Source organism: Pempheris klunzingeri, chromosome 10 (genome assembly GCF_042242105.1).
Source record: "Pempheris klunzingeri isolate RE-2024b chromosome 10, fPemKlu1.hap1, whole genome shotgun sequence".
NCBI classification, from domain to species: domain Eukaryota; kingdom Metazoa; phylum Chordata; class Actinopteri; order Acropomatiformes; family Pempheridae; genus Pempheris; species Pempheris klunzingeri.
In genome coordinates, this window is record NC_092021.1 from 22,200,074 (window position 1) to 22,212,928 (window position 12,855).

A 12,855-nucleotide genomic window follows, 5' to 3' on the forward strand; every position below is an offset into this window, starting at 1 on the left:
GTTATATATGGCACAAGTACTATTTTTAGGATAGGCGGAGTGCTCCAAAGTGCATTTGGTAGATGGGAACTCCTCTAGTGCTCAAAACATATCAGATGTGATTGCAGCTATCCAAGAATTTGAGTCAGCAGTCTGCTCAGCTGTGAACTGTCTATTGCATTTGGTTCATTGTGCTGCAAACATGTTAGTATTTGGTCTTAATGGCCTCTGCTCATTTTACCTGGTGAAGGCAGTTGTGAGGTTGGATTACAACTAACAGAGTTATGGGCCCGGAGGACTCGTGCCATGGGGGCTGCAAACACTTTCCGCACTACCATGGAAGAAGCTTTCCAGCTATGCTCCTTGGAGAAGGGTGGAGTTACGCCCTGTCACGTTTTCGCGCAGCGGCCCTGCCCACTCCTCCAGCACATGGGATGTTGGGCGGGTCGTCAATGCGCACAGCCGCTCCGCCTCCACGGCGCTGTGGAAGAAAGGATCACAGTGTGGAGACAGCATCAAGAGGCGATAAACAAGCATTTATGTATGTATTTTACAGGCGGCTGGGAAGGAAAAAATACCACCACGCCAGCCTGGCTTGTGCGTAACCGGGTTTTAGGGCCGGGACGGTTTTAACGCGCCGCTCCGTCGAGCGCGCAGGAGCGACATATAGCGCGTCAAAGAAATCAGATTTCTCTGGGCTACTTGTGTTTACACAGGAGCCATCCAGAGCCACGTTTTAGCAAGCAAGCCTGGTTGGGACAGTACAGTAGAGAACTGTGCAGCGCTTGACTCACCGCCCATGCAAACAGTGGAGGGACAGACCAGGGAGGCAGTGGCCATATAAGTGAATTCACTTGAAATCGTTGAAGAAAAACAGCCCATTGGAGAGATTTTCGAGAGACTTGGGTTTAAAATGTGTGCGTGTTGCAGCTGATCGACAGGGCGAGCACATGTGGTGCATGTAGCTAAGCGCTTCGTTGTGTGAACTTTAACTATGGACGTGGACTGCTGCAAACTAAGTTAACCACAAACACGCCTGGCCTTGGTTGCAGGGAATGGTACAGTGGCATCATTTTTATTTTTGCCTTTTTCGTCTGTAGTCCCACATTGCTGTCAGCGAGCCTCGGCCAAAAGTCTGCTGGGTCGACATGGAGAGCCAGGATGAGAAGGAAAACGGTGCTCCGAAGTCAGACCGGAGGTTCGCTCTGACTTACATCGGCTGGTCCTCGCTCGACAGGCGCACCACCCTGCCCATGCTGCCGTGGCTGGTGGCTGAGATCCGCAGGAGGAGTGAGAGGGGCGACTGCGGCCCCGCAGTGCAGCCCAGAGAAGTTCAGCTGGTCCTCAACAACCCCTTCGTCCGATGCGTCCCCTCCAGCAGCAACAACTCCTCTGTCTTTATATTCGAGCACAAGGCGCAGCTCATCTCTCGCTTCATCCACAACAGCAATGACCTCACCTATTTTGCCTATCTCCTGCGGGGCCAGCCTGACAACCCCGAGTCCGAGATGTCCTGTCACGTCTTTAAGGCCAGCGACCCCAACCAGGTAGGCCTGCCCAGGTGTCAACAAACACCTTAACACACGACACAACAGCAGATGCGCCTGGAGCAAGAGAGAAGCGCACCTCATGTCAACAGCACTGGACTGAGGAAACGCATGCTCTTATGGGATCAGTGGTGCCATCGGTCAGATAGTAAATACTATTTCTGGAGCATTGCTGTGGACACTTAAAATGACCTACAGTGTCTACAGTCTACAGTGACCCCAAAAAAGTTTATGCAAAATCAAACTCTCACTGTAATGTTTTCATAATACTCAAAAGGGTTTCAAATGAAAGAGTCCTTATCTGTAAATCCACCATGATGTCAGGATTTACAGCGTGGCCCACTCATCACAATGTTATGATGGACTGGATCTAGCTCTAAGTGTAAACACAAGACAAAAGGCTTGGTCTTGCAGAGCCAGAATTGAAACCTTTAGGTGACAACTATGTCATTTAATCTCAAGACACACACACACACAGTAGATTAGTCAATGGCCCAAACATGTTTGCTTTGGTATTAAGTATTTAGGCCACCAGTCAGGGCGAATGATAAACAGAGCACCGTGGATTTTTGGCAAAGTTAATCCATCCCTGCGCTTTCCTCTGTAAGGGATCAGACCTCTCTCTGGTCCCTGTGGTGTGACAACAACTGAATACGCACAATATCGAGTCAGCACATTTACATGCTGATCAGCATGCCACTCTTGAGTAATAAACCGAAATGTGGTAAACAGTCCAAAATCAGGAAGGTGGTAGTCAGAGGTTGAAAAATCAATGTGCAGTCGTGTTTTTTTGGTCCAATGCAGTTTAGGCCACACTGCATGTGTCAGGCACTGGGCTCGAGAGCTCACCCCAGTGGCACTGCTGTGTGTGTCAGTATGCTTGCTTGGGTGTGTGTGTGTGTGAGAGTTTGCAGTAGTGAATAACAACAAGTGCTTAATACATATTTTTTTTGTGTTTATATGTGAATCATGTGGTTTTTGGGGTGGTGCCAACATGTTCCTCCACCTGCTGTAAGACAAGCTGAGGTCTTGCAGCTGTCCATGTTATTCCTGTTTCCCCAATGAACAGGGAAACCTTCACAAATAATGTTCACAAACAGAAATCTACTCATGCTCTCGTTTCACATTGATCTCAGATATGTCTGCGTTGTATCGTGTTTCCTGTGGTATGTGCAGAGACCGAGCGGGCTGTTTGTCTGCCGGTGAAAGCTGAGAGTGAAACGGGCAACAAGTTTGAGCACTTTCAAGGTATCTGGCCTCTCTACTGGCATCCAAATGTTTGCAGCAGTCAGAGAGACATCTTGAACATACCTCATTCAGCATTATTACGCAACTAAAACTGGTTTAGCAGCCAGTAAGCTCGCAACATGTGCAAGGTGGACCATGTGGAATGTATTCTACCAGTACAGTGCTGCCTCTTGTAAAACCATGTTAAGGTCATTGTTAATGATTTTTCCCTTTGCCAGGTATTTCCTGTTTAGAATACAGGTGCTCTTATTGTGCAACTGTGGATTTTTTTATTTGTCCCAACTGAGTTTGAAGACTTCATAACTGTATTTGTTTGTTTTTTTGAGTGACAGCCACGTTTTTAAAATCTATTCTTGGACATGACAAGGGAACAATGTGCAAAGCGTGAGGAAACACCCCCTGGCATCTACCAATCTGATGTGAAAGGTTAAACTCTAATGACGCTCATGAAGAGCAGAGAAGATAAGTTGGCTCAAGTGCAGCTCATTAGATTTCACACGCATGGAAAAAAAAACATGAACATGAAGGAGCGCCAAGTGTAAACATGGAAAGTGCCATTGTGTGTGTTCCTTTGTTTGAAAAGTTGGGTACATATTATAAAAGTTTTTGATCCAGCCGCAGCCGGTTATGCCATCCTAGCCATTTGAGCCATCCTAGCCATCTCTTGACTCTTGACTGGTGTACCCATGACAACAGGCTATGCATGATATTTTGCCAGAATGATATGAAACACAGAGTGACAAAACACTGTAATTTGGAGTTTAATTGTACTTGGCACAGAGCCTGGGATGCTCATTTACATCCCCAGTGAGGCTCCCATGGCAGCATGTTCCAGTTTAGCACTGACTTAGTCCAACTCCACTGTGCCACTGTAAAGTCTGCAATAGACAGTGTGAGTCTGCACAGTGTAAACCACAGGCCTGTGTGGTTTCCACCTCTGCTCCGACTTGGAACTGGAGCATAGTAGACTGGGTGACCTTCTGCTGTCCTGTGGGCGTTGTTGATCACTCAGTGACGTGTAGCGACCGGGGACACGAGCCAAAGCTGGACAAGTGACAGACTTAACACTCTTTAAAAGTCTAAACAAGCATTTAGGAAACTTCAGACTGTCATAAAACTCAATTTAGATTGAAAAGTTAGTATTGTTAGTATTATTATATTATCCTAGCTCTGATTAATTTCTCACTCATTCATTTTATACTTACATCTGTGTTGTCTATTACTTATTATCAACAGACATGACTTTCTGTTCCGTTCTCTGCTATTAAGAGGTGTTCAGCCCTGTGGTAGCTTTGGTCAGACAGGCCAGTCGAGGTGTTCACATGATCACATTTCTTCTCCGGTTTCCATGAGATGATCAATCTGCTATGTTCACTGTGCATTGGGAACAAATGGAGTTTATTCACCTGCTGACACATGCTACACCCAAGTAAAGGTGTAGCATGTGTCTTTGTATCACAAACTGATTCAAAGATTTTATGTAACTTTGCATGCATGAACATATTTCCTGGATTTACCTCCACATGATCTCTAAACTCTGCTGCAGACAACTGTCCGTTATTTGAAGGCAATTCTCCCTTTTTACTGTGTAGTACACTGACAGTACATTTGACAGTGCAAATCACAGGACTGAGTAATTTTGATTGTATGCACAATGTGAGAGTAAACTAAGAGAGAACTGACTGCCCCAGATAACTTAACATCTTCAATATAATTGGTCGTCTGACATTGTTTTGTTGGGACATACTAAAGACAAACAACATGGATCTTCAATGGAAAAACCCTGTGTTGTTTGTGGCAACAAAAAAAAAAAAAGGGAACAGGAATGGAAAAGCTACTTTTCATATTTCACTGCCGTCTTGACACATTGTCAGTTTTAATTATGAGCTTCTTGCCCATGACGCAAGAGCCCCACCTTGCCTTGTTTTAAGATGGGACATGAGCTTTGGTGCCCAGCTTGTTCTCAGGCAGATGGAAAAGCACTGGGAGGACATCATAGCCGCACAGAAGCAAAGCTAAAAACTCGTGACAACAGTGAGGTGCCTGTAGAACCAATCTTTTGGAAAGCTTTAGCCACACAAAGACAGTCGTTTATTAAGGCAACACTGTTTATCCAGGTTCATGCTTGAAATTATATGAATAACCAACATATTTTCTTAAAATTGCCTAAATTTCATAAAGTGGTTTCTGATTCAAGTTAACCTCTAATTAGTTTTTTGTCTTTTATTCATTTTTAAGTAATTTTGCAGAAACTTACTCAGACTTTACTTAGAAAGATAATTAATAAACTTGGATTGCTTCTCTTCTAACATGGGGATTTATCTTTCATTCCCCTGTCTCTACTTCCATCCTTGTATTGTATTGAAACAATGGTAATCTTTGTGTCTCTAAAAGACGTATGAAGTTTGGCCTAAATTTGGATGCTGTGGGCAAGTCCTCACTTCTTCTCATTGGTTTGACTGATTGTTGCCAATACAGACAACTGAGCTGTGTGCCAGCTACGGTTTGATCAGATAATATTGGGGCCTATTGTGGGGAGGTTTGACATTACATGAGCCATGCACTGGGAGTGCACAGGACTCCACCAGCTCAGAGGGGACAATCCTCGTGTTTGTTTTCTCCTAAGCTCTAAAGCTGCGCTTGGCTGCTGGTGTTTATGTAGACAGGCTTTAGCTCACAACCAGTGTCACTGATAGTGTTTGATAAAGCCAGGCAATGATGGGTGAAGGTTAGATGTAAAAAGCAGCTTGGAGTGTCAGGATATGTTTGAAAAGATTTCCAGCTTCCCTGTGTTCCCTCACAGCCCTCGGCCTGTCTGTGACTGCCTCCACCCAAGGAATGAGCAGCCTTTACCGGCTCTGTATTGGGTTGACTACAAATAATTAATCAGATCAAATGGTGCTGTGGAGTCATCTTACTCATGTATATTCCAGCACTTTCTTTAAATGTGAAGACAGTGCTGTCATTTTTTCCTCTGTGACAAAGTGGTGCAGGATGTGGGCCTTATTTGCACGACCAGACAGTGCAGCTGTGATTCTCAGGCACCAAGGCCTCTGAATTACCTCGACCTTGTAGTGTCAATGCGCAACTGCTCTTCCTCCCTCAGCACTTAGATGCCACATACTGTTTGGGATGTTTTGTGCCTACATTTATTTGGAGACATTAGTCTCTGCAGCTTGAAGTTTGCTGTTACCTTGGCTTTGAAAGTTTTCAATGATTTTACAAAAAATAAGCCGACTAACAGAAAATTCAGTTCCACAGGTCAGAGTTTTGTTGGGATGTGAAGACATGACTGTGAATGTATGTGCCCACCACCCCCACCAGCTGCCCTCTTCCTCGTCTCAACACGGCCCTCTGTCACCAGCCACACACAGCTCAACCGCTGAGAAGGCAGGCACTTGGAGAACAGACTTTAAAATAGCCCATGTAGCCACAACGGCAGTATGGCAGACAAGTATTTGATCTTTGTGTCTTGTTCATAAACGGGACTCCATGAAAAGCAGGGAAGGACTTTGTCAGGATGTTTTGTTTTATTCACAATCATTCCTTTCCTGTTTGTCTGCCCTCCCGCCTCTATTCTGTTGTTCTGGTCACACCTCTGAAGAAAGACTGATGTGTTTTGTTACATAACTTCCCTCTCCTGTCTACATAACATATATATTTGCTCAACAGTTGGTGTGCAGCTCTTATCAGATGCGATAGCAGATGTTTGCAGTGTGTGGAGCCACTGTTTGTTTTAGCGCTCATTGCTGTCTTAAACATGGTATTTGCCTGACCTTGGCTGCGGTGCTGGTTCTAGGCACTCTCACTTTTGAGGGACCTGGAACTCTGAGGCTGTCGGTCCTGTTGTGTTTGTCAAAAGTATTGTGCTGCAGTGATTTAGTTCTCCCAGACAATCTTATATTGCGAAAGTGTTTCATGACACCTTGGGATGGAGCGGCTACAAATGGAGTGCCAAGTGTTGCTTAAGAGTTTGCTTTGAAAGACTTGCATTTTATGTCTTGACTTGTTGGGTTTTTTTTTCCTGGATGCAAGTTACCAAGACAGATTTCCTGCTTTGATGGTACTAACTGTTCCTGCAGGTGTGCAACAAGCTACAAGTGCCTGACACAGTGTAGCAAAAACAGGCTTAGTGACCTTCAAGTCTCTGATTTCTGTTCTGTCTTATGGAGTGTGGGTGTTTCCTGGTTCTCCGCCTACTTCTGTTACCAGTCTAATGTTTGGTCTGTCCTTTGTTAGGCCAGTTCTTATGCGAGCTATTTACAATTGCAGCATGACTTCAGCTCATGTTATTTGTTAATCAAAGTTAACTGCTACTATTGGCTAAATATAGCCTAGTTTTACTTGTTCTGTGTTGTCTTCCTCTTGTACATTGAGTCCACATTCATGCAATTGCAGCTGTTGTTTGACAATTATTTAATCTCTGAAGGCAAAGGCCAAAGTTCCAGTGCCTCTTGTGTAGCCAGTGGATATCCGGATAATGGAAATCTGGGCCAAAATGTCTTTTTATGCACCAGCCTTTGTTTAACCCATATGAATGCAGATTAGAAAGGTATAAAAAAAGAAAAGCTAAATCATTGTCAGGTGGTAGCTGGTGGGTTCCGAGATTATAATGCAATCGGCCTTTTTGTTTAGTTGGATGCAAACAAAGCCTGCTCAAATGTGATTGGTCTATACCACTGGGACTACAAACAGACTACAAATAGTAACCAGAACCCTTCTGATACCAAAATTTGGTCACCTGCCCACAGGTTCTGCATTCATATGCAGATATCGTTTATAGAAATTCACATTTATGTCCAAAACACTGATACTACTGCAAGCTGCAGAGTCACAAACTATGTCTTTTGAGGAGATATGTTATTCTCATGTTGGTCAGTTGTAAGAGGAGCTTCCGGAGCGTTTGGTTCCAGTTCACTTCCCTTTCTCTTTTGTTATGGTTTTCCTGCTCTCCATTCATCGCATCCCTTCTTTCTTTCAGGTCCCTGAGGTGATCAGCAGCATTCGCCAAGTGTCCAAATCAGCCCTAAAGGAAGATACCAAGCCCAAACAGGAAGCTGACGAGGCCTTCTACAACTCCCAGAAGTTTGAAGTGCTTTATTGTGGCAAGGTAGAAATGAATGCACTCAGCAGACATGAAGTGTTTACATTTGATGAGGCGACTGAATTAATGCTGCTGAATTCAAACTTAACAGGTGACAGTTCTGCACAAAAAGGCTCCACCCACCCTCATCGACGACTGCATCGATAAGTTTCATCAGCATGAAGTCGAGCGCAAGCGCCTGCGACTGCTGAACGGTCAGCGAGGGTCTACAGAGAGCGGCTCTGTGGAGTTCCTCGTGGGGGGAGAAGGAGACCCACTCTCCTCTGTTCTGAACGAGAGTACAGAAGATCCCGAAAGCCCTGGTGTGGAGGACACGGTCGTAGGTGGAGGTAAGAGCCTCATGCAGAATGAGAGCGAGAACTAATTGTTTTATTGAAATAATGCATGCGCACACAACTACAGTGAGCACTAAAGGTCAAAGTTTAACCAGCAAGTAGCTTTAGTCAGACTTTTACAGCACACCCCGTAGTTACCACTGCTTCGTCTTATCCAGCTTCCCATTCTTGTAATGGTGGCAGAAAACCAGGAAACAATGGGTATTTCATTTTCTACAGAAGCAGACAAAAGGAAGTTTATCATTTATGGCTGAGGACTTGATTTTGCCAACTGAAATGACAACTGTCACCGTTCCTGTTTAGCTGTAGCTCACTAGCTAATAAAGCTGTCACTTTTTCAAAAAGTCAGGTTGAAGTTTCAACTGAGATGTAACCAAATACATTTGAACACAACCCATATAGTATAATGCATGATTCAATGTGATCACCACAGCTTTGCCGTTCTCCTCCTCCATTTTTGCTTATCAGTTCAGTTTCCTGATATGTCAGAAGGTCATGCAACAGGCCAAGCCAATAGTGAATTTTAAAAGAGCATCCTCTGCTGGACCACAAGGCAAACTACTTACGATAACTCTATGATTATGATGAAAATGGTTTAATGTTTCCATGTTTGAGTCATGTAAAAAGGATGTTAAATATGCACTTGCTATGATATGATGTTGAGCTACAAGATGGAAGCCAAAAAAATCAACATCATTCATGCAGAAGATGTAATTCTAAAATGTTATTATTGCTTATGTATATATATAATTTTCTTATTATTATTGTTGTTAATGTTATTATTGTTAGTAGTAGTATCATATTAGAATTGCATCATATAATATTTTAAGTGCTATAAGGGAGAGACCAGGTGATACTAGGGTTAAATTGGATAACATGGACAAACTTGTCTGATGGTTATGTGGTTGCCCTGTGCACAAATAAGCATAGAGACTAAAAGTGCCCGGTATGTTAATCTAAATAAACAGCTGAATGTATCTTTGCCCTCTGTGTTTCAGTTAAAGGCCTCTCTAGCAGTGCCAGTCAGAGCAGCCTGCGCGGAGCGTTCCCCGAGTGCATCCTGGAGGATTCTGGGTTTGAGGAGCCTCAGCAGTTTCGAACTCGCTGCAGCAGCCTGGCAGGGGGCATGCAGAGGAAGCCGGGGGAAGGCATCATCATGGTTCCCACACGCCGCAGACACTCCAGCGCACCGAACCACGTTCAGCCGTCTGATGCAGAGAAGAACCGCACCATGCTCTTCCAGGTAGAGGAAATTAGATAAAGAAAAGCCATTGCTTTCCATGAAAGTTAATGGTGTATCGCCATCGCTGATGCCGTATTGTTTCCGGAATGAGCTTAGCAGCTTACTTTTCTGTCCAACTGCCTGTCTGATGGTTGAACACATCATATCAGCAGTCTCAGGACAACATGCAATGTAATGTTGTACTCAGTCGTAGTAATTTTTTATACTCTCTGGGTTTACTCCAAAATTGTAGTGGCAGTACTAAAATTATACTCCCTTTGCCGAAAAGATGGATGGATGTTTTTCTTCACTTGCTACCGCCAAGTCATTATATGATGGTGAAGAATTTGATTCCATCAGTCACACCAGGAATGCTTGCTGCTTCAGGCTGGTTGTCAGCGAGCCCCTCTCTTAGTCCACCCTCTTAGCTTCTTGCTACTGTAAATCATTTTTATGTGCACCTGGCTGGCAGTTATAACGTCCAGTCTAGCTGAGCCCTGTGTTAGCACTTGCAGTTAAAGACTGTAACTCTTGAGTTGAATTTGTGACTGTAGCGCTACTCCGGTAAAACGTACCGCCGGCAGAGTGGGCTAGCTGCCATTCCTCACACACTATGTCCATTTCCTCATGAGCCTAATTTTAAAAATGAGAGCACAACGCTCGATATGATACCCCGCATAGCAGTCAATTATGGGGAAAAATCATTGGTGCAGACTTGTTGACCTTGATTTTGAGAGTGCGTGAGTGTGTTTATGTTTGTCATCGACCGGCTCTCAGAATAGTTACATTCCTTGTCATGAGATACTTGCCACAGAGATCTGTTTGCCTTAGGTTATATCCATGGTATACAAACAGTAGGAGGATGCTTTTTTTTGTGCGACCGTAAAATATTTTTATGTTTCACAGGTTGGACGTTTTGAAGTAAACCTCATAAGTCCAGACAGTAAAACAGTGGTGCTGGAGAAGAACTTCAAAGATATCTCATCCTGCTGTCAGGTCAGTTTATTTTTACTTTTACTTTTTTAAGTCTTACTCTTCTGTCCCTGCTGCAGTCCAAGCCAGAGCATAAGCTCAGACTAATTTCATGCATTTCTTTTTTTAGACATCTAATAGATTTCTTCCTGCCTTTAGAGTACAGCAGGCTTTTTTTAATCATTAATGTCAATCATTAATTTGGTGGTATTTGGCACCTTTTCTTAGTGTAGTAGAAATGCGTTCTTTTCTACTGCCTGGTGCGATCCCGTCTCTTTAAATAGACACCCTGCATAAAGACAATCCACCGTCGAATGTGGGCAAAGTGGTCATTTTACTAATTGAATGGAAAAGGAGAATGTTAGGAGCCATTACTTAAGTGATGTGCTGCTCTGACTTGCAGTTTTATCATTTGTGTTGTTGGACAGAATACAAAGATCTAAAAGTCTTGTCTGAAACAGGGTATCAAGCAGTCCGACCATTTTGGATTCATCTGTCGGGATCAGTCAGAGTCTGGTCCCAGTCTGTATGTGTGCTTCGTTTTCCAGTGTGCCAGTGAGTCCCTGGTGAGTCACACAGAACATGTACATTTAAATTACTGGAGTTCTTGCTCCTAACACAATACTTATTATATTTTAATCTCTACAAACCTTTCTGCGTTGTCGTTCTGCGTGCGCGCACGTGTTTGTCTTTTCTTCACATTTGGCTGCGTGTGTCAGGTGGAAGAGGTGATGCTGACCCTGAAGCAGGCCTTCACCACAGCAGCAGCCTTACAGAGCAACAAGACCCAGATCCAGCTTTGTGAAGCTTGCCCCATGCATGACCTGCACAAGCTCTGCGAGCGGATTGAAGGTAAGCCGCGCCACCTCAGTCACACTGCTGCATATCTCTCAGGCTTGACTCATGAATGTATTGATGCATCTTCTGTTTCTCAAAGTTAAAGCAGCATAAAAGAGTGTTTTTGTGTCCTCCCAGGTCTCTACCCACCGAGAGCAAAGTTAGCCATCCAAAAATATCTCTCTCAGCTAAATGACAATGAGCAGGTTGAGATCTTTGAGAGAGTTCAGGTAAGATTTGGCTCTGCTCAGAGAAAGCACACTTTGTCATCTGCAAAATTACTGACATATTAGTAGTTAATACATTCATTTCTACAGATGCTGCGTCTGCTTCAAAGCAGTGGGTTTTTTTTCAGTCTTGTGTTTTGAGTGTCTGTGTATCCATGTCTGCAGAGACTGAAGCCTGGGTCAGACCAAGAGGAGAATGAGCTGGTGATTCTCCATCTGAGACAGCTCTGTGAAACCAAACAAAAGTCCCACCTCCACATCGGAGAGGTTCCTCAGGTAACTATCTGTAGATGATGGTAAAAATATCAAACTGTGTTGCTATGTCGCAAGGAAGGAAATGAACTCTTTCACAGACTCCCAGTTATTGATTGACTTCTGTGGTTTCACTTTAACTTCACCAACGAACTAAAGAAACAACATTTTCATGATGAAAATCAAATGTTAAAGTGTTTGTGCTTTAAAAGTTTCCAAGGGTCTTTAACGTCCCTGAAATTTGAGAAAAGTCAATTTTACACCATAAAGGTTTCTGAAAGAAATGACTTAGCAGACAGAATAGCACAGAAGTGTCTCTTTGTCTACACGAACCTCTTATCCTAAGGGTTTCTTTGGGATTTTTGTAATAATGTATCAGCAGGTTTAAATAGACAAGGCCACAGAAAAGGTCGAGTAAAAAAAGCGAAAAGATCGTTTGCGTCCTTGAATTTCGGCAAACAAGCCAAACTATGATTTCCGATGGTGGTGCAACTATTCTGTCAATGATGTTTTAGAATCGTAGCTCCTTGTGATGGCTGCTGTTGATGCTAAAAGTTCAGTTTTCCAGCTTTTTGCTGCAGTCATAAATTTAAAGTTTATTTAAAGTCACTTCCATGTTGATGCATAATGTTCCTGGATCGGACCCCTGCTGGTTATCAACTGAATCAGTGTTTAATTCCATCGGGCAAAAACATGACATTAAAGTATGAAAGGGTTGATTATTACTTTGGCAGCCTGAGGGACTGTATGTTAAAGATTATCATTCAAGTAGCAGGACCCTAGCAACAGAACCGGTATTATCTTGGCCATGCGGTTTGTTGCTGCATGCTTGAGTTTGTACACTAAAGGTTCACAGTGAAAGACTCTGCAGTCACGTGTTGTTAATTACGTCTGTGATTAATCTTTTTCCGTCCATTGTTATTGTCTTGACAGAATGCAACAAACAGCTCATCGGCAGGAGACGGCACGGCCACCAGCAGCCGCTTCAAACTTGACATTCTCAAGAATAAAGCACGCACCTCTCTCACCAGCTCTCTGGAGAACATCTTTGCAAGGGTGTGTCTTTGCAAGGGATTTTCTATGACATATTTTCTTTTCTGCACCGCCTTTATCTTTATTGAATTTCCTGTTA

At 43.6% G+C, this 12,855-nt stretch overlaps 1 protein-coding gene across 3 annotated transcripts in view; it reads left to right on the forward strand.

Moving 5' to 3' along the window:
- Positions 1-456: 456 nt before the first annotated feature.
- tbc1d4 (TBC1 domain family, member 4) overlaps positions 457-12,855 on the forward strand; it is a 29,489-nt gene continuing 17,090 nt past the window's right edge. For all 3 annotated transcript variants that reach the window (XM_070837708.1, XM_070837710.1, XM_070837709.1), the window contains exons 1-10: positions 457-1,526; positions 7,756-7,884; positions 7,970-8,207; positions 9,212-9,456; positions 10,342-10,431; positions 10,869-10,973; positions 11,127-11,259; positions 11,383-11,474; positions 11,637-11,747; positions 12,657-12,779. In XM_070837708.1, coding sequence (XP_070693809.1) covers positions 1,128-1,526; positions 7,756-7,884; positions 7,970-8,207; positions 9,212-9,456; positions 10,342-10,431; positions 10,869-10,973; positions 11,127-11,259; positions 11,383-11,474; positions 11,637-11,747; positions 12,657-12,779 — 1,665 coding nt within the window. In that variant the 5' untranslated portion in view covers positions 457-1,127. The remainder of the gene's footprint in view (positions 1,527-7,755; positions 7,885-7,969; positions 8,208-9,211; positions 9,457-10,341; positions 10,432-10,868; positions 10,974-11,126; positions 11,260-11,382; positions 11,475-11,636; positions 11,748-12,656; positions 12,780-12,855) is intronic.